This window comes from Crocodylus porosus, unplaced genomic scaffold (genome assembly GCF_001723895.1).
Source record: "Crocodylus porosus isolate Cpor-Errol unplaced genomic scaffold, CroPor_comp1, whole genome shotgun sequence".
Lineage (NCBI taxonomy): Eukaryota > Metazoa > Chordata > Crocodylia > Crocodylidae > Crocodylus > Crocodylus porosus.
The window spans coordinates 79,421,999-79,444,010 of NW_017728943.1; the positions used below are offsets into that span (position 1 = coordinate 79,421,999).

The 22,012-nt window shown below is 41.8% G+C and overlaps 1 protein-coding gene across 1 annotated transcript in view; it reads right to left on the minus strand.

Annotated features, from left to right (window-relative positions):
* DNAH8 (dynein axonemal heavy chain 8) overlaps window positions 1-22,012 on the minus strand; it is a 310,177-nt gene that overhangs the window by 78,154 nt on the left and 210,011 nt on the right. The window contains exons 67-73 of the mRNA XM_019549625.1: window positions 20,446-20,549; window positions 14,776-14,952; window positions 12,658-12,825; window positions 7,824-8,036; window positions 3,911-4,048; window positions 3,203-3,330; window positions 2,242-2,413 (exon numbers count right to left, since the gene is read on the minus strand). Of these exons, the coding sequence (XP_019405170.1) occupies window positions 2,242-2,413; window positions 3,203-3,330; window positions 3,911-4,048; window positions 7,824-8,036; window positions 12,658-12,825; window positions 14,776-14,952; window positions 20,446-20,549 (1,100 nt within the window). The remainder of the gene's footprint in view (window positions 1-2,241; window positions 2,414-3,202; window positions 3,331-3,910; window positions 4,049-7,823; window positions 8,037-12,657; window positions 12,826-14,775; window positions 14,953-20,445; window positions 20,550-22,012) is intronic.

The following is a 22,012-nucleotide window of genomic DNA, read 5'->3' on the forward strand; positions in this document are numbered from 1 at the left end:
GTCTTGTTGCAGTCTTTCCCTCCCTACTAGCGTGCTCACCTCACCCCAAATTTTGGTATCATCAGCAAATTTAAACAGGTTGCATTTCACCCCGTCGTCCAAATCGCTGATGAAGAAATTAAACAGCACAGGCCCCAGCACCAAGCCCTGGGGGATTCCGCTGCCCAATTCCCCCCAGGTCAAATATGACCCGTCCACCACCACCCTCTGAGTACGACCCTTGAGCCAATCTGCAATCCATCTGTAATTAGAGAAAAATGGGTATCAGTGATTATTCTTTAGAATCACAGAAAATTAGAGTTGAGGGGGAGCTCAGGAGGTCATCTAGTCCAACCCCTGCTCAAAGCAGGACCATCCAACTATATTACTCCAGCCAGGGCTTTATCTAGCCATGGACTTTCCTTTAAAAACCTCTAAAGATGGAGGTTCCACAACCTCTCTGGGTAACCTGTTCTGGTGCTTTACTATCCTCCTTGTGAAAAACTTTTCCCTAATATCAAACCTACACTTCCCTTGCTGCAATTTGAAATGATTGCTCCTTGTTCTGTCATTTGCCACCACTGAGAACAGTCCAGCTCCATCCTCTTTGAACCACATTTCAGGTAGTTGAAGTCTACTATTACATCCCCTGCTCAGTGGGCACATCTACACATGACACTATGACATAGCAACATACTATGGCAACATAGATTCCTCAGGCAAAACCTGTGATGCTGCAGCTACGTCGCCATAGCAACATGCTCCCCCATGATAGCACATTATTATGGCAATATAGTACCTAAAAATAACCATGCGCGGTGAGCACAGCGCAGTACCAGCTGTTACTGCCCTGTCTTTTAGTACTTCAAAAGGAAGTACTAAATGATAGCACAGTAACAACAGCATGACAGCATCATGTGTAGATGCACCCAGTCTTCTCTTTTCCACATTAAATAAGCTCAGTTCCCTCAGCCTCTTCTCTTAAGTCATATGCCCCAGCCCTCTGAACATTTTCATTGCCCACTGCTGAACTCACTAATTTGTTCACATCCTTTCTTGAATGGGGGGCCCAAAACTGAACACAGTACTCCAGATGTGGCCTGACCTGTGCTGAAAAGGGGAATAATCATTTCCCTTCATCTGCTGGCAACACTCCTACAAATGCAACCCAGTATGCTGTCAGCTTTCTTGACAACAAGGGCACATCATTGGCTCATATTCAGCTTATTGTCCACTGTAACCCCCAGGTCCTTTTCTGCAGAGCTACTGGCCAGCCAGTCGGCCCCCAGCCTGTACCAGCATATGGGATTGTTCCATCCTAAATGCAGGACTATACACTTGTCCTTGTTGAGCCTCATGAGATTTTTTCTGGACCAATTTTCCAATTTATCCAGGTCTCTCTGAATCCTAGTCCTACCCTCCAATGTATCTACTACTCCTCCCAGCTTGGTGTCATCCACACATCAGCTGAGGGTGTATTCCATCCCATCTTCCAGGTCACTGATTAAAATATTGGACAAAACTGGTCCCAGGACTGACCTCTGGGGCACTCCACTTGATACTGGCTGCCAGCTAGATAGAGCCATTAATTACTACTCTTTCAGCCCAGTGATTCAGCCAGATTTCTATTCACCTTACAGTCCATTCATCGTACTTCCTCAGCTTACTGGTCAGAATGTTGTGGGAGACTATCCTAAGTAAATGTTGTTCCAACCTTAAAAACTATTTATAGCAATAGTGGAGATAAAAATTATGAAGAACAGAATTTAGCTTTGTTCATTTGCATGTCAATTTTCAGAATGATTTTTCAAGTTATGGTTATTTTTATTTAAGAAGTTGGTGCTCAAACTCAGAAAACTAAAACAAAATGCTGAATGGTCCTTAAAGTGTATAACCTCATAAATCCAGGTATCAAAAATCTGGAATTATCAAAAATCCAGCACTTCCTCCTGCTGCTCCCTCCAGCCTCCCAGACACAGAGGGGGACGCTTGCATGTGGCAGCTGCTGCCGCCATGCACCACCCTGTGCTGGCACTCTGCGTGCGGCTGACGCTACAGTCCCCACCCTGCTGCCCTGCTCCATAACTGGCCGTTGCACCTGTTTAAAAAATCTGGCATTTTCAAATTTCCAGCAGGTGCTCAGTCCCAAGCACATCAGATTTATAAGGTTATACTGTATTCTGTTCTTATTAAGTATTAATATCATAATGAAAATGTACATTAAAATTAACTGTATACCAAAACAACATGATACTAACTTACCGTTGGTGGATCTACCAACATTGAAATTAGATTCAAGTTTTCAGTAAAAGGGATTTTCCGGTTTCTCATCTCTGCTTCCCACAAATCTTTAAGCAAAAGGTTCCGAAAATTTTGATTAAAAGGCCCACAGTAGGAAAGGAATCCTGTGCAGAGCAAAACATCTCCCACAAGTCTAGAAAAAGAACAAAACCACAATTAAAAGGTATGACTTCCAGCCCCTGGAGTTGAACAACAACATTTTAAAACATATTTATTATAAAAAAAGGCAACTGGGTTTTTGGTTGTAGCTGTGTTAGTCAAAGCACATAGGCAGGCAAGGTTCTTTGGGTGGATGTGATATTTTTTACTAGACCAACTGAGTACTTGGAAAAAAGTTCTTAGCAAGTTTTTGGGCACAGTCACCCTTCTTCAGGCACAGGGAGTCTCTGCTGGTCTGAGACTCCAAGGAATGAGAGAAGCTAAAAGTGTGGCAGGAATTCAGTGAAAATGTACGTAGGTAGAAATTAGGGGAAAAAAAAGGTAAAGCAGGTAAAGGAGGGGGCAAGCAAGAGGAGAGAAAAAAGGCCAAAGGGAGACAACAGCAATATAATACAAGGTAGGAAAATAGTTGGAGATCATGAAAACAGGAACAAGAAAAGTGAAAAGTGTGACAGGATGTTAGTGAAAATATAAATAGGTAGAAATTAGAAAAACAAAAGGTAAAACAGGGAAGGGAGGGGGAAAAAAGCAAGGGGGAAAAAAGCCAAAGGGAAACACTACAGTGATAATAATACAAGCTAAAAAAGACACTCTCAGTGAAAAGGAAATAGTAGGAAATCAGGAAGACAAAAGGCAGAAAAGTAGGGGAGAGAAAGCAAGAAAAGGTGGGGGAAAAGAAGAATGTTCTTCTACCTGCCTGACCTGACCTCTTACATTCTTCTTCTGTTTTTTTCTAATTTGTATATTTTGACAGATGATATACCTGTTAATCTGAGCTCTGAACTCCTTACTCTGCTGAGTCCATCTAACTTTCTCTCCACTCAGACCATCTATAAGCGCAGAAGCTGCTTGCATCTTTCTCCTGCACATTTCTGCATCATTCAACAGGTCCTAAAATTGCCAAGTCATTCTAGCTTATTAAACACTCAATTTCTAAAATTCAAAAGCCTATATTTACAAAATCTATAACAATATTTTTGAGAACACCCAACTGATTGATTCTTGTGTATAAATGAAAAAAAAAAAGAGAACTGAGGGAGTAGAGACCTTCCTTGGAAGCCGCCCCAGACAATTCAAGGCAATGGGCCCTGGATGGATGTACAGCTTTATCAGTGCCTGGCCCCCATGTTTCAAGCCAGGGTCTTTTATTAAAATAAAAAAAAATTCTTTTAGGTGAGTTTAAAAAACTTTAGAACTAAACCCAGATGAGTAAAAAGGTACTGTATTAAAAATGCACATAGTCCCTGAGATAAGAAAGGGGTTAAAAGAGACTACATTTGCCATTCTAACATTGGCCTAATGCCTGAGAATGCTAATGTTTGTCAAGCAAACATAATATATGCTGGACAAATTATGTTTATCTTGTCTTTTAACTTATTCTGATCTGACTGAATCAGTAAGAACAAATTAGATAACCCTAAAATTTCTGCATGCAAACAATGTTTATATTAATAGAATATTTTTATCTCACCATTTTCTCCGTCATTGCTGCATCAAACTTTGCCTGCACTTTATCCAGCTCAGCTTGTTTCTCATCTAGTGCCTCCTGAGCCTGGGCTAACTCTGCATTAGCTACTTTCAAACGCCCTTCTTGTTTTGCCAAGTTAGCCTGAGAATAAAGAATAATTAGACAATGAGTGAGCATTTATAATCTATTTTAAATCTATTATTTCAGGCCTGTTTCACTACTAATCAATATGGACTTAGGATATGCAACTCTTGTTATCAAATAATCGCTGACAGTGTATGTTATCTTTATTAAATAAAGAGTATGAATACATATCTTTAAATTGTTTCCTTTATCAATTTCATTTAAATCCATTATTTAAATCTGCAGTTAATAATTATGTAATCATTTAGCTTTCTGTTCCCTACTATCCATTTTCTTTATGTTTTAAAAAGTATTCCAATCTACCAAGATATCAGATAACTTAGTGAACAAGACAGAACCATACAGAAAAGAACCAAGCAATGGATTGTAAATTATTGATCTGTGACCTTGATTATCTTGGAAATGAGAACCATAACTCAGCTTTATTGTTTAGATCTTGAACTTATTTATTTAATTTGTGTGCTCCACAGTGGTGAATATTTTTGTGCTCAGGAGACCTGTGAGTGATCAGTACCAACATACCTTCTCAGCCAGTAAGAAATACACCCCTAGACCAAAGAGCCACACAATTACTGCCAAGTATATATTTATATTAATTTCAGAATAGACTTTTGACCAGTGTTTTTGATCACTACCCTGCAATACTGTTGCTCTTGCAGTATGATACTATTTTCAGTTACAGCAAGTTTGCTGGCTGAAGCTCTGAAATCACTGTGCAGATTTCCCCCTATGTTTCACTTTATTAAACTTTTGAGAATTAAGTTCTATTAAAATCTCATAAATCTGTAGGTATCATGAAGGTCCTTGCCAGGTTCTTTCATAGAAACATCAAAAAGAATGGTTACTCATTCTATAGTAACTGTGGATCAATTTGAGGTGGTGCAGTAGAGCAACACAAATTATCAGAAGTCTAGAAAAGAAGAAAACAGTTTTTATTGTAGGGCTGCATCCTTTGTTTCAGTTGAAGCTGGCTCTTGAAAGAGTTAAAGTTATGTTAATGTGCATAGCCATAGTGACCTCAGTGTTCCCTTTAATTCCTGAGCGAGTGCAGTGCTGTACCTCTCTAGTTGCTGAAGAATTCTATTTGACACATCTATAATCATCTGCCTTTAGAGTATTGGATACTTGCTCCCAAGAAATGAAGGCTCACTATTCAGAGCAGGAGCAAAGTAACCATTACTTACCTTTAACTTATATAATCCACAAATATGTATCACTTATGGGACACGTGTGTACACAGTACATTCAAGTCAGAGATGTCTGGTCAGCAGTATGTGTTTAGTGGTGCATGCATACTGCACACATACTTCTGAGGCAGTAACACTGGCCAGAAGAGTGAGAAAACTGCAAACCCAAATGACAGGCTCCTCCTACTACATTTTCCACATACACAAAAAAAGACTTTCGCCTAATATGCTACAGTGAGAGTAAATGGACATATGGATGTTAGGTAAGTGTGTGTGAAAGACTAAACCTGAGCCATACATTTCATATCTATAATGTCTAATACACATCAATCTTCTGTAACAGTATTTGAGAAATGCTTAAATTAGTCTGGTGGTCAACACGGAGATGAGATGGTAAGTTCATAATAACCGGGTGAACAGTTAAATTTTCTGCCTCAGGTATGTACAGCAGTAGGTGATATGAAGTCTTTGCAAAGAAAGGATTGTCTCATTGAAAACTTTAATAATTTCTTTAAAGAATCTATTCATCGACTATTGGTACACCTATGGTGAGCCTGTGGTTTCTAATACTTCTAATACTTTTGCCTGGGAGTTGGTGTGAGTGCTTCTAGAATTCAAAAGGGGTTGTTCTTAAAACTCTGAAGGCAAGGAAATTTCATATGTCTTCTCATTAAAAAGATTATAGTTCACAAAGGGAAAATCATCCATGGGAATGCAAGAGGAACGGTGCCAGGAAGATTTATATTGTTACTGATTTAGATTCTGTGTCTGCTGTAATGGGGGCATTTTGCAGCAATGTTCTTACGCTTATCTGTGGTTTCGGTAGATAGATTTCTCCCTGGGTCTCTATGGTAATTTATCAATTAATTACAACATCAGATCCAAATTGACAAAACTGTATTTGTCAATTCCAGTTCAGTAGTTTGAGGTCCATGTTCACAGACTGGAGGTGTAATAAACCTGCCTCACAAGTCTGTGAAGTGTGTGGTATTCTTTTGAAGGACAGACTGTAGCCTGCAGTTACAACAGCCTGGCTGACGCTGGTTAGGTTTGGCTTCCATTTGCTGTGCTCAGATCTTTTATGTGGTCCAACTTTTTTTGCTCCTTGTTTTAAAGTGTAGATTTCTGATGTCCCAGGTAAGATCTTTTATGGGTTGCTAACACCACCAAATACTGGGTCAGTAATTTACTGATAACCATTTTTTGACAACAATAGAAAACCACAAAATGTACTGAGTGGTTAAATGATAACGCCTGACTAGTATTGACAGGAAATGAGAAGGAACTGACAGGTGTGTTGGGGAAGCCCGATCCTTCTGTACTCTCAGTTGGAAACATGAAAACATTCAGGTTGTGTCCACTGCCCCAGTGTGTACCACTGACTGAAATCTCCAACTTGAGTACAGAAGGTGCAAGCATAGCAAGAGTGAAGCATCGAGGAATAATCTATCAAAGCAGAACATTTTAATTTAGTAGATCCCATTCAGATCCTGCAATCTTTTGAATAAAGATGACTAAGGAAAAACATGCATCTAATTTTGTTTGGAGAGAAAACAATTTTCTTAGGCTTGGGGCAATATTTCTCTATTTTGTTTGGATACTATAGGAAAGGCTACTGTCATGTATGCAAGTGGAAGATCTATTTTCAGGTGTCTATCTCTAGTCTTATACTCAAATTGGAATAAAGCACCCCACTTTATTTTAATTAACCAAAGAGAAGCTCAGCCCTGAAGACTTTGAAGCTGAAGGGTCCTTGATACTCTATACTGCTGTGGAGGTTTCTATGCAGCAGATTGACTGGAAACCTGGATTGGATCCAAGATAGTTAATTCTATTGACCTGGAAGTCAGAACAAACGTAACACTATGCTGAACTCTATTACACAAAACGGGTAAAATTAACTCAGTAAATTGATGCTTCAACCTCGAAGCCATTTGTCAGGAGACAATGGTACTGAAGCAGCACATCAGTTCAGAAATTCAACAGCCACCAGAAGGCTTCCTTCGGCTCTGCCAAAATGTGATGGAAATCAAATGTCTTCTTTTCTCTTTTTCAGTGCTTTGGAGGTGGAATAAAATCAAGTAGCTCAGGCAAGGAAAAGCAAACTCATCTACGCAAATATAATGCCAATAAAAAGGATTTTGAAGTTTTATTTCCTAGTGCACTCACCCCCAACTGAAAAATATGCCAGGCAGACTCTAATAAGGGAGTATCATGGCATCCTAAGTACAAAGTGTCCTGCCTATAAGACACTCTTTTTTGCATAAAATGCACCTTTTAAATCCTAATTTCTTACTATTTTCAGTCATTATGATTTGAAGATAAGTAACGCTGAGAAATAAAGGCTTTAACAATAACATTGAATAAACATTAGTTAACTAAGGTAAACTGCATTAAAAACAAGAGAAACCCTTCTATTTTTTGGAAGGGACAGGAAGAAAGGAGAAAGTTTCTTATCAAACACCAGCAGTTCCAAGATCAGTTTTATAGACAACAGTACATTTCCAGTACATTTTTGCTAAAACTGAAACAGTATAGCCATTAACTACTTTATTAACATATTAAAAACAAGGAGTTTCTTTTACCTTAAGAGGTAACACTTCTCTGTTAATGCTATAAAATATTGCCATGGCTTGTGTCCAAGATAGGAGTCCTGCCACATTACCACAGACCTTTTTACCATTCTCCAGAGTATAATCTTCCATGTTGAAATAAGGCTGTAATAATTCTACTGTCTCCTCATTGATACTGTCCTTAGGAAATTGCTGGAGAGACTGCAGAAATGGACCACTCATAAGCTACAAAAAGAGAAAAAATAAAACTTTATAGAACATGTGTTCTTATTCTTTATTAAATATCTCAGTCTTCCACATTTAAGTATTTGCTATGGAAAGATGCTAAAATAGTTTTCTACAAGCAGCAAACTGGTATAGCTAATAGGAAGAGAGCAAATTTTACTGTTCTAATTACTCCTAAATGTTTATATAATTATCACAAGAGTTTTAAGAGTCTTTGTGCAGTTCCACTTCTGGGATGTTGTCCTCATTGTTCAGTTCACAGAATGCTCGCTAAGACAGTCTGTGTGGGGAGGAGCTCTCTCATGGTGCTGAACAACAGTCATCCATGTCTGTTTAAATGCAATGCTCCAAACAGCTTCAGCTCCTTCTCCTTAATTACAGAATCTGGTCTGTGTAGAAAACTCAAAGGTAGAGGAGAAAAGTACATTGGGAATATGAGCGCAAGGATTCAGCTCTTCAAGTAATGAAGACTGCACACCTATGACTGGAGTTATTCAAGAAACATCTACATATTCATAATGGTATCCACAGGTGGTAGATTTGACTGGTGGAAACATTTCCTAAAATTGCACATCAGAGCTGCCCTTCCTCTTACTGTTCTTGAATTCTTTGAGAGAGAAGTTAAAAACTAGATGGGAGTACTAGCGGTTAAGCAGTGTTATGAGGAAAAGGAAAAGGCAGCTCAGGAAGGGTAGGGAGTTTGAATGTGTAGAATCCATTTTGCAGACATGCAGTTACAGGTGTGAATTTTCCCTTCTTCCTCAAGAGGTTTCTGAATACATTCTAAATATAGGTTGACAAACTACTCTTCATATTGTGGACCAGGAAGTCCTAGTTCAGCAACAAGTGTAATACTATAAGAAAATGAGCTTTTGATCCAAAAGCTAGAGTTAGTCAGTAGCAGGGACCCTGTTTTTTTCCATTTAAAAATCCCAAACTCTCTAATAAAACCCCCCAAATCCACATTTTCCACAATTAAAATAAAACACCTCTCTCTCTCTCTCTCTCTGTATATGTATATGTGTATGTATGTATGTATGTATCAGTTGAACACAGTATTTTATTGATATATTTACAATTTGAAAGCAATTTCGAAGCCTACCAGTGCCTCAATCTTTATAATGAATATATTCTAAATACTTATATATTTTGGCATTTGATTTGGGGGTTTTTTATCATGGAAAATCAGAGTTCTCTCTGTCCCCTTCGCTCACCAGGATGTGGGTCCATCTGTGGCTGTCCTGCTTTGTGGTGCTAAGCAGCCCTGATATGCTGGTGCCCTGCCCCTATCAATGCTCCTGCCCCACACTCCCAAAACACAGCCCCCCAGGCCTGCTGGCACCCCTCACTGCTGACTCATAGCCCCCTGCCCCTGTTTGAGCCTCTCACTCCTGAGCCACAGACCCCCCGGCCCTGCTAGTGCCCCTCACCCCCGACCCACTGCCCAGTGTTTAAGGGAGGAGGTGGGGTGTAGGGAAGAGAGGACACAGACAATGATCTGGGGCTGGGGGGGAACATGCCCCCTAGATGTCTGTTCCCACAGTAGGGTGCAGGGCTGCATCCAGGCCAGACCAACTCCAGAGGAGCCACCTCCACAGCCCAGCAGGTGGGACGTAGCATGGGAAGGAGCACTGTGCCATCATGGTGAGTCATGGCAATGGCAGCACAGAATTGCACAGCTCCTCAGAAGCTCGTCTGACTCAGAGACAGCCCGTGCCCCGCGGTGGGTGCAGAAATCTCAGGGTTCATGTGTGCCCCCCATTGTGTTGCCCTGCCCCTCGCCCCCACACACATCATCCGTGCTCCCCACTAATGCGTCACCTGTGCCCCCCCCAATAGACTTACCTGGAGGGAGCTGTGGGAGCTGCTGTCCACCACTGCCTGGCTGCCCACATGCATGTGTATGTACACATGCACACGACACGCCCGGCATCCTACTCCCCTCAGCCCCAAGCAGCCCCTTGCAGACTGGAACTCTGCAAGAGGAAACCCATGGTTTTACCCTTTTACCCATTTTACCCTTTAAAGGAAAAAATCCATTAAAGAAGGAAATGTGCACTTTTCTGTGTTTTTCCACAGCAAACAGAAAACCTCGATCCTTGGTCAGCAGTATTTTTTTAAAGTGTGAATTGAGTTCCAAATAGCAGCTTTACAGATCTTCAAAATCAGGACACATCTAAAACATGCCAAAGAAATTGCATTTTGTCTTCTGAAATGTGATCCAAGTCCTGTGAGAAGATGTTTCTCAGACCTTTGTATAGAAATGTGTGTGACTTGTTTAGACAGGCACCGAGGTAATAGCTTGTCTTCTACTATTATCTTCATATGAAATAAAGTGATGATTACTCAAATTCCTCAAGCCAGTTTAAATAAAAACCTAGAGTTCTCTTCATATCTAAGGTGCTTCATTTTGCTTCACCTGTATGAGTCAAGTCTGAAGGAAAAACTGGCAAATTATTGGACTTGTTAAGACTGAGGTAGAATTCTGTTATCACTTGGGAAGAAGCTTAGGCTGCAGCCTTAGGACCACTTTGTCCTGGTGAAAGACTGTAAATGAAGGATCAGTCATCTATCTGAGACTGTAGTTTGCTTGCTCTTCTAGTAGATTTAACATCCCCAAAGAAAGTTTTCTTAACTAAAAGATGAAATATGAACCAATCTTTCAAAGATTTTTGTAAGTGGAATAAGTACTGGGTTGAAGTCCCATATTGATACCGTGTTCTCGACTGGAAGGCAAACATTCCTAAGTCCCTTCATGAATCCCTCGACTAAGTTAGCATTAGTAGATGGAGCACAAAATAACTGCCAGCTGTACTTTCTTAATGATAGAGTCATAAAAATCATAGGGTTAGAAGGGACCTCAAAAGTTTTCTAAACAACATGCATTTAAGAATTATAAATGAAGGCACTACTTACATATGGATCAAAGTTGATGCAGCCTATTTGCTCAAACAGGAAAACTTCCCATTTAAGGACACAGAATCTGTGGACTGATTTTTTCTGTAATAGGGAAGAATATCTTGAAAACTGTTTTGAGCCAGGTCTGTTTCTAGGTCTATTAGTGTCCTATATTCCATGCTGTTACAATTGGGGGTTAGGATGGTAAAACCAACTGTTTTGCAAACTCAAATCTGTGTTTATTGGGAGTGTCAGGGGCACACCTGGGACACAAGCAGTTAGGGCTTAGCCCATTGAGAGTCACAGCACAGGGGTTCAGGAAGCAGCAAAGTCAGGGAAGCAAGGATCCATACTAGAGCCAGGGTCAGGGGATCAGAAGCAGGCAGGTCAGGAAGCCAAGGTCTATAGGGAACAAAAGGTAGGCAGTCACCCCCTGGGTAGAACCACAAGCCAAGGGAGGTCAGGCAGAATGACGGTAGGGATCCAGGCTGGTGTCACTAGCCAGGGGGTCTGAAGCAGGCTGCTATAGCTCATGGGCAATCACCTATCTAAGCCATGAGTCAGAAGCTGGCTGTCAGAGGACAGGTGTCTAGAAGCACAATGGATCAATGAGCTGGCAAGATAGTCTTAAAAGCACAGAGGGTCTGGACTGGAGTCTGGAACTGGGAACAGGTCAGCAGGAATCAGGATTAAATCAGGAAGCAGGACCCAGGGCAAAGGAAGCTAGGAATTCACAAGTAGGACCAAAGACACTAGGAACAAATAAGCAAGACCTAGGAAACTGGGAGCAGAAAATCCAAAAGTGCAGAGCTAAACAAATCTTGCCGAGTAGGTTGCTGGACACCAAAAGGGCTGCTGCTTCAAAGTGGTAAGCCACACCTGAGACAACTGGTGCCAACTTGTGAGAGTTAAGCCACTGACAACCAGGCCACTCAGATAACAAGGGCCAACTAGTGGCAATTTAATTAGCCTGCTGCCTTGCTGCCTGACAGGGAGACAGATCTTTTACTGTATTTTTTGTAAAGTATGGAAAACATTCTCTTATCTATGATGGGGCAAGCAAAATCAGCTTAGCCTTATCCAGTCTTATTTTGAACAAGAGAAAAATGGGGAAATGGGAAAGGAAACTTCACAGCAGGCACTGTTTTTTTGTTTTGCTAAAAGCCTAAATATTCAAGACAAAGTTCTGGTGAAAATAAAACGGACTGCCTACCTGGAGAACTTCAACCCCTAGGAGGAACCCCCCTCGCTTCCCCCAACTTCAACCCCCAATAGGCAAAAAACAACCCAAAACAAACCAATTCAAGCTACTGAAGAGAAACAGAATACCATACCCTAGGAAAACAAGGGCAGAAAGGGCTTTTATTATTAAAACTTTAAAATTAATTGGCCTAATGAAATAGTCTGAATTAGGGGAACAGAGATGCTATATCCCCTTGTTTTACATCCATTGCAATTTTATCACAAGGGTCTAGACACAACTTTGTATTTACCCAACAAATCTCTAAGCAACAGACACATCACAGTAAATATGTAGCAAGACTTGTTTTGTCAAATCTTTCTGCATATTAATGTTGCTGTACAACTATAAGTTTGTGTCCATTTTTACAGACCTATTTCCCTATTTTGAACAAGGATTTAGAATATAAGTTCATTGATTTTTTTCATATTGCCATTTTTTAAAGAAACTGTTCAAGACTCCTTGCTTAGAAATGCTACTTACTTTTAGTGACTCGCCCCAGGATGGCTTACAGCAAGGCTTTTCTGGATCCAGCGTAACTGGGTCTATTTTCTTTTGGAACAGTAACAGAACACAATCCATGATCCTCATGATTAGATGAGGGGGTTTTGCAAGCTTCCTAACTGTGGCAATATCCACTGGTTTGATGGTCTGTATTGTGGAAAATAAAGTAGAATTACTGTAGAATTACTTCCCAAGTACTATTTAATAAGTTCTTTTTCATTCAGCATTTTATTATTACTGTTATTCTTTCTATGCATCTTTCATTGAGGGAAGTTAGATTTATAAATGCCTGGTAGATAAATTATTGGGATTATTTTACCAAACATTGCCATTCCATACCGCTGAAATATATTTGAATCAATACGCATTTCAGAAATATTTTCTCAATGCAATGAAACAGATCTGAAAATCAAAATCAAAAACACATAATACTGACATTATGGAATTAAGCTTTTAAGAGACTGAAAAAAGATGTATAGTTTACACTTTTAAGAGTTTATATTTCAGGATAATGTTTTTGGCAATACAATACACAAGGCTAGAAAATGGGCTATATGAGTATTTGGTTAATATGGCCAACTACTGTGAAAGCAAATACATTCTTTTCTTGCCTGGCAAAGTTAGTAAAGTCCCGAGCTGTTACTCTTTGACTTTTTATTAGTATTACTTTTAGGGTACAGCTTAAATACATAATCACTCAAATAATTAGGGTACTGCTAAACAAAAGGCCATTTCAAAACTAGCAAGTGAATTTATTCCTGAAAATATATATGCATTCTGCTATTTGCTTAGCAAAGAGGTAACCACAGCCACAAAATGGAATTGTCAAGGTGCATGTAGATGCAGGGTGCATCTACATGAGACACTGGTTACTGTGTGCCTGCGAATGTTTTTTAAGTGATGCTACTGTGCAGTAGCCTAATAATACTATGCAGTAGTGTATTAGCACTGTCCATCCCATGACATGCTACGGTGCAGTATTATTTGGCTACTGCACAGTCGGCATCTCATACAAATGTGCCCGGGGGCATGTAATTTATAAGAGCATCTTGCATAATGATTTTGCAAGTTTGGTTCATTCTATCATCAGAATAGATTTCAATTTGGAGAGGATGCTTGATTTTTTCTGAATTGCAATTGTCTGAATTGTGGACAACATTGAAAGGGTCTAGAGGAGGGCCACCCATATGATCCAGGGACTACAGGGCAGACCCTACATTGAAAGACCTAAACCTGTTCAGCCTTCACAAGAGAAGGCTGAGGGGAGACCTGGTGACTGTCTATAAACTCACTAGGGGGGACTAGAAGGGTTTAGGGGAGACACTGTTTCCCCTAGTGCCCCCTGGCATGACAAGGAACAATGGACACAAATTATTAGAGAGTAGGTTTAGGTTAGACATCCGCAAGAACTACTTCACGATCAGGGCGGCTAGGAGCTGGAACCAACTTCCTAGGGAAGTGGTGCTGGCTCCTACCCTGGGGATCTTTAAGAAGAGGCTTGATGACTACCTGGCTGGACTCATTTGAGTCCAGTCTTTTCTCCCACCCAGGCAGGGAGTCGGACTTGAAGATCTACAAGGTCCCTTCCGACCCTACTTCTATGATTCTATGAATATTTTTCTTGTTATATACTGGGTGCGTCTACATGTGCGCCCCACTGCATGATTGGTATTGCACAGTCATTTAGTACTTGCTTTAGCATTTCTAACCCTACTGTGCAGTAGGGGTCGTGTCATGGTTAGTGCCTGCTGATGCTACATTACCATAGCTACAGCAACATAGCATCCCATGTACACATGCCCACTTACTAGTAATTTAAGCAGCAGATTGCTCCAATATAAGTTACTACTGCTTTATTTTTCTACATCACCTCTTTCTCCCATGGTTCTTTTGTAAGTTGTCCCTCTCAAAGAGGAATTCAGCATGCATTTTGAAGTAAAATGTGAGCTCCACAACTACTAACAAAAGATTTGAATATGAAATTAACAGAATGAAAACTCAAAATGACATGAAGCTTTGTTCTGGTAGAATTATTCATTCTTTCAACATATGAGTCAATGTCCAGTAAATTCATGAAAATATAAATTAATTACTTACATTCAGTGCAGCTTCTGCATCTTCTAAAGCTGGTCTAGCTGCCTCCAATTTGGTCTCAGCTTTTACTTTTTCTGAATCAATTTCATCTACAATTTTTTGTGCTTTGTCTTTCACACCCTGGACTTCATTTTTCACTTTAGCTGCAGCTTCAGCACTTACTGTAACTTCTGCCAGCACCTAACATTAAGATTAAAAAAAATATATGAAAAAATGGAATGAATTAATACTTTGCAAATGCAATGACATCCAAATCTAAACTATTGTTTTTATTTAGCATTTCTTATACATGATCTATATATACATGATACACACACACACACACACACACACACACACACACAATTATGCAAGAAATATACCTGGAACCACAGGACTTGATTTTGTTATTTGGGCAGGTATCCAAGAGTTAAAAAGCCTAATCCCAAATATAGAAATTGTGCTTGGACATCACTGTGATTTCTATAATGTATACATATGCTTCATAAACCAATAAAAGTTATTGACTCAAAGGCAGTGGCATGGTTAGATGGTTGGCAAGAATGGAATGTACAAAATTAAACAGAGACTTAAGAAAGATGCATGGAGAGATAAAGCAGAGTTAATTTGCTATACAGAAGACTGCTGTTGAAGAACAGTAAGGTCTCATTTTTTTATGGTCCAAACTGTAGATTGTCTCTTCAGAGGATTAGGAGAAATATTTTCCTTCTTTAAACTTAAGTGAAGCTGACAGAAAACAGGTAAATTATAACCACCGCAATCCACCCCCCCACACTGTTCTGTCACTTGGTAAAGTGAATGTATTTGCCACAACACAAATAAAGCCAGGTGCAACAAGACGTCTCTGCTGGCATAAGTATACCTTTGTTTATGAGAGATTTTGCCTTGGTTCTTCCAAGTTCAAGATGTTAAAAAGCCTGCATTTTTCTTGAATTCTTATTGTAGATTATCAAGTCTGCTTGATAATGGTATTCGTATCAATGGAACCCCCGACTTGATGAGCAGAGTCTCCAATTTAAAGTTAGCTTGCTTACACAGTTTGGATTCTATTCAATTTTATAGTTGCTTATTTGTTCATTTCTTTTTTTTCAAAATTGCAACAAAGAACACCAAAAACTGCAACAAAGATATTGGATTTACCCTAAGAACCTTGTCTGCCTATACCCTTAGACCATCATGGCTACAACCTACACCCCTGCAAAAGGTCACCAAACTTAGAAAGTCAAAGGTGACAAATATGAAAATTGCATGTTCTGCTTCCAAATTAATACCTATATCCTTCACACAAGCAATGTTGTCTACTTAAGTGGATAAAAGGGGTCAATGCTGAAGTAAAAGCAAAAACATGTTCCTCCTTTTCCTCCTTCCTTCAATATCTTAACTCAAGAAAGCACCTTCCATTCAGAGGTGTGAAGGTATCTTTCAGAGACTCAGCTAAACCACTTAACTAACCCACTTACCTGTAGCAACGTTTTCATTAAAACAGGATCAGGTTATTTGTATTCCCTTTTATAAAGATGGTGTTTAATTGCCCTTAGGAATGTTTCGCATTAATTTTAGTCAGCTCAGGGAGCAATTAACCCCTGGATTGTCCACACAATAAGATGTGTAAACTAGTTTTAAGCATCTTTTAGGCATCTTAGGGCTCAAACAGGAGCGCAGCTCACCACTGTAACTCAGAAGGCTTTGCAGGAAGTGTTCTGAGTAACCATGATCACCTGGACCAAACAGAAGTTCATTGTTGGTTCTCCAGGGAGGAGGGGAGTCTACCTGCTGGCTGTGAACCTGCAGCCAGTTTCACTCAGAAATTGCCCCTCTTCTCTCCCAGCTTGTCCCTGTTTCAAAATGAGGAGGGGGAGAGAGGAGAGGAACCTCATTTTAGGAGTTCCCCAGCCAGTGTTGAAGGCAGGGGTGGCTGTACTGAAGCCCTTCCACCTTGGGGGCCGGGGAGGGGGCTTCAATATACCCACCTCACCCTCCAGCAAGGGCTGAAAACGTCCCAAACTGAACTCCCTCCACTCCCTTTCCCCTCTCCCATTCTGAAAACAGCTCAAAGCTGGGAGGCAGCACAAAGCTGGGAGACAGAAGTTACAGAAGACCATACGCAGCGGAAGGCAAGGGGCTAATGGGGCACGCCCCTCCCAAATACAGGGCAGCAGTAGGGTCACAATGCAGCCTGGCCACGGGCTTCCCACAGCTGCAGCAGGAGTGGGGTGGGGCACACAGGCAGCAGTGAGTAAGGAAGTGGGGCTGGCACAGTCTGGGGCAGCCTAGGGCAGCTTGTCTGGGCACTGCGGCTCCTGCTGCTACGCACACCCCGGCAGGCAAGGGGGGCATGTGTCCCCAGATCTGCATGGCGCAGGGTAGAGTGCTGCTGCAGGCTGGGGCCAGGGTGTTGCTGGGCTCTTCCTGGAGAGGGGTGGGGCTTGGCCACCCTGTGCTTGGGGCAGGCGGCCATGGAACTGGGAGGGGGCTATAGAGGGGAGGGGCTGCAGCCACCCCAAAATTTGCTGTGGTCCCTCCACCCCCATCCCAGTGCCACTGCCACTTGCCCTGAGCACAACACAGCACAGCCTCCACCAGGAAGAGCCCGGTGCAGCCCCAGCCCACAGCAACAGCCTGCCCTGCCCCATGCAGATCCAGGGGCACATGCCCCCCCATGCCCTCCTGTGGCACATACAGTGGCAGGAACCACCCCCCTCCCCAAGCCCCAGATGAGCTGTGGCTTATTCCCGTGCCTTAGTCCCAGCCCCACTCTCTCCTCCCCTCCCCCCACAGACTTACCTGTTGGGAGGGTGCGCACGTGCTCAGCCCCCCCACCCCAATTTTTTTCTCCCTCCACCTATGCAGAAGACACTTTTGAAATATATTCATGTGACCACTCATGCAATGAAGGTTCAACGTTTCGCCTGATGGGCCATTTTTAAAACAGTCTGCAGCCACACACTTGTGTTTGGTCACAACTATAGATTGCTTTCTGTGGCTACATCAGGTGAAAATTGTCACTTTTCTCTGTGCCCTTAAAGTTACACCATTCCAGGTCAGGTTTATGTCTGATCCGTGTTGCCCAGCTTGTGTTTCACAAATGTGTGGCCACTCCCCAGAGACAAGCCGCCAAAGTTTCAGTCCTCCATCATCCCAGGATGCAGTGTCCACCTCCTGCCCCATCCTGTTCTGTGTAGGCAACTCACAAGGTAGCTCCTAGTCAGTCCCCTACTTGCCAGCTCTCTAGTGGCAAGTCACAGCTACATAGGTCAAGGAGAGTCAAAGAAGGTTTTTAGCCTGAAAGTGTAATTACTCTAAATTCAAACTAACACTAACAACAATCAACATTTAAGAACCTTAAAGTGTAACAAGTTCCTTATATATAATATACCAGACCAAGATCATGCAGAAATACTTGGATATTTTGAAATTATATAAGACAAACAACTGAAATTCGACCTTTCTTCCTGGATCTAGTATGCTACAGCTAAGAACTGAACAATGATAAATTTGCCTAACATAAAACTGACTCAGGCCACAAAAAGAAGTTCATTTCTATAAGTGCTGGGGAGCCCAGGGGATGATGCAGTGGGGCAAAGCCCCTGCTTACTCCATATACCTGGGACTTTGGTATAAGGAGTGGGACCTGGATTTGCTCTGCTACCCTTCGGAAAGCCTCCCTGGATTTGGTTCCCAACTAGCTGGTTTCTCTTGGCCCTCCCCACTCCCTAACCCCTCCCCACTGCTTCTCACACTAAGAAGTCCAGTGTAAGAAGCATGCAGGGGGCTGTGCTGCTCCCTATTGGTCTGCTTCCAGCGTCTGGCAGTCGAGCAGAGGGAGTAATGTGGCAAAGCTTCTCACATCAGGAACTCTGGAGTGAGAAACAGGTGAGGAACAGCTGGTGGCTGCTCCTCCTCTCTCCTCCCAGTCTACAAAATGAGTGGGAGCAGCTACCCCTGAGCCTTCTTTAGAACTGGTCTTGTGGAGGCATGGGAGCCTTTCCCCCAGCTCCACTCCACCTGGTCCCCAGGAAGAGTTAAGCTGTGGAAAAGTGTGCAGGTATTCAGCGTTCTAACAGAAACTCTCCTAGGAGACATTCCATACTTGTTCCTGGGTTATTTTACTCCTAGGGCAGCCAATTTTGCTCAGCCTGAACACCTGCATACTTGTAGTTTCTACTGGGAGAATGATGATTCTCCCAGAAGAAAAGGAATGTCTGCCTCAGCTACCAATGATTAACAAATTGCCTAATTAAACACATATATAAACCAAACTTTTACTATTAACAGCCGCAAGGCAAGTTGCACTACAAAGTCAATGAGACCAAAAATGAGCTCCAGTGCTCATGGAGATACAAAAAGAAATTGGGCATGTGAGGAGAATTATTTCTTATCTAGCCTTCCTACCACTTCTCTCCCTCATGAGTTTGACCGAACAGTGGCAGCTTTCAATTCTTTGGGCTTCTTCAGGAGATCCAGTAAGGCTAGGGACAGACATTACACATAAACTGGTTTAAATGATTAAAAAGTGGTTTAAACCTGTAACAGAACAGATGTTCAGTGCACATAAACCAGTTTGAAAATGGCTGAAACCACTTTGAGATAAACCTGGTTGCATGTAGTATCAGACTTAACTGATTTGGGTCAAACTGGTTTATTCAACATCTGTCCCAAACCCTTTCCTGGTTTAAGTTAAATCAGAGTCCCCCAGCATCCCAGAGGCTTTGCAGCCCTGGGAGGGGCTCTATGTTCCAGAGGGTTGGGATAGCCCCTCACCTCTGCTCCCTGGCGGGAGCTCCGGCAGAGACCGCAGGTACAGTGGCATCTGACTGGCCTCCTCCTGGCTCCCCATCCTCCCACCACTCCCAGCTCAAGTGGGATTCCCCCTTCCCTCTGCTTTACACAGACACCTCTCAGCATTAGCCAGCATACCACATGCTGACTATGGTCTGGGCTGTGGGAAACAGGACAAAGGCAGATAGGACAGTGTCGGCTTAGGGCTTTTTGGAGTTAATTAATAGATAGCTGGTAATGTTCCTCCATTTCTTCCTTGGAAAAAGCTGTTTAAGAAGAGCTTAAACTAATGAGAGAGCATTTTGTTTTGTTTGATGGGCTGATAAATGCTAACAACTCCCTGTACAACTTCCTGCTGTGTAACTAAATGCTCTTATCAACAGCAAGGTGGGGATGGGGGAACATCTCCCTAACCAGATCATCCTGGTGGGCATAGCCACACTCCTTCCTCAGCTCAGCACTATCAATGGGAAGGGAGGGCTGCTCTAGCACCACTACCCCTACCCCACTTGGCTTCTAGCCTGAGCCACTGCAGGCATGTACCTGCATTTCTTCAGTCCAGAGGGGATATCTGAACAGTTACAAACTGGTTCAGCCTAGGCAGATTAGACTTACCTTCAAAGAGTGAATCAATTCAGATTCAGGCTTTTTGAATGTCTGTTCCTAGCCTGACAGATACTGTGGAAGATGTGCTGAAGAATCAGAATCATGTGCTGAGACCACACTCCCTTTCTGAACAACGGCATACACTATTTTCTTGTACTTATTACATGGAGAGGTTCCTGACGTGGGGAAGATTGTAGACCTTTTACACTATTGTAGTCCTCTAAGCTATTTTTTGCTACTTTTGTAATGGATATAGATCAGAAGTGGGTTTAACACTCCAGTACTCACTTTATCTGCTTTTATAGAAGCTGCAGCCAGTTCCTTCTCTTTAACTGCCAACTCCTGAGAGAGTTTAGCTACAGATTCACTGGCTTCCATCAGCTTAGAGAGACCTATCAAATATAATATAATAGCAATTCAGAAAGGTAAAGATTGATATTTTCTGCTAATGTTATCATTTATTATAGCTATGGACCCTAAGGATCTAATTTTTCCCTGAAATTTCTATACTCATTAACACCTGCATAAAATGAGACAAAAGACATAAAAATAGCATTCTGATCTGATTGTGCTTTATATTTATTTTTCACAAGTGCAAATGGTTGTTTTGAAGCATAGGAGTGCTTTCTCTGGTGGTCTTTTGCTGCTGTCACTTTGGACATGCAGGCTGCTGGGTTCTGTGCGTTCTGGAAGGTGGATGCTAGCAAGCAGCCTTCCAAATTCCATGGGTGATACAGAAAAAAGGACTTGACTTCATGTTCAGTGACAAAACTCAGGTACATTTACTGTCACTTGGTCAGTACACCAACTGGTTTGTTTAACAATCAGCCCAATTTAGTGAATCTTGCTTGTGACAGATAGTTACGCACTACATCAATCACGCTCCCCAAGGTAACTATGAAAAACGAATCTAGTAGCCCTTGTATTTATACCCAAAATACCTTAATCTCACACCAAGTTTATCTGTCTACATATTGAGATGTTTATTTCTACTTGTCTCTTTCACCAAGCCTGCACACCTGCATTTTCAGTTTTTATCTCTGCCTCATTAATGTGTTCTTATTTTTATATTACTTCTTGAGCTATTCAGTTACTGTTTATGCTTCTCCCTTCTTTGAGTCAGTTTTTCACTCATTAGTGTGTTTTTATTTTTTACATTTTTTGTTAGGACATACAGCAGTCATGTGGCCTGTTCTTCCTGAGCTCCTTTTCAGATCTTTAGCTTAACTATAGCTTAGCATAACTGGAACTCCTACATAAATGATGGCATGAGGCACAAGACAACAGACAAACTAGCCTTGATTTTCATGGATGGGACATTACTAACAATGAAAAACTATCCAGGCATATATTATATATTACCTTTCTGGACTTCAGCAAGGCCTTTGACACCATCTCCCACCCCATCCTCATTAAAAAATTGGGCGACTGTGGCATTGATGCCTACACAGTCAGATGGATTGCAGATTGGCTGAAGGGTCGCACTCAGAGGGTGGTGGTGGATGGGTCATATTCGACCTGGGGAGAAGTGATCAGCAGAGTCCCCCCGGGCTCGGTTCTTGGGCCCGTGCTGTTCAATCTCTTTATCAGCAATTTGGATGACAGGGTGAAAAGCACCCTATTTAAATTCACTGATGACACCAAAATTTGGGGTGAGGCAAGCACACTAGTACGGAGGGAAAGACTGCAGCAAGACTTGGATAGGTTACAGGGGTGGGCTAGCAAAAACAGGATGCGCTTCAATACTGACAAGTGCAGGCTGCTGCACTTGGGCAGTAGTAACCAGCAGCACACTTATAAGATGGGGTCAAGCACAGAAGCAGAAAGGGATCTTGGAGTCATTACTGACTCCAAG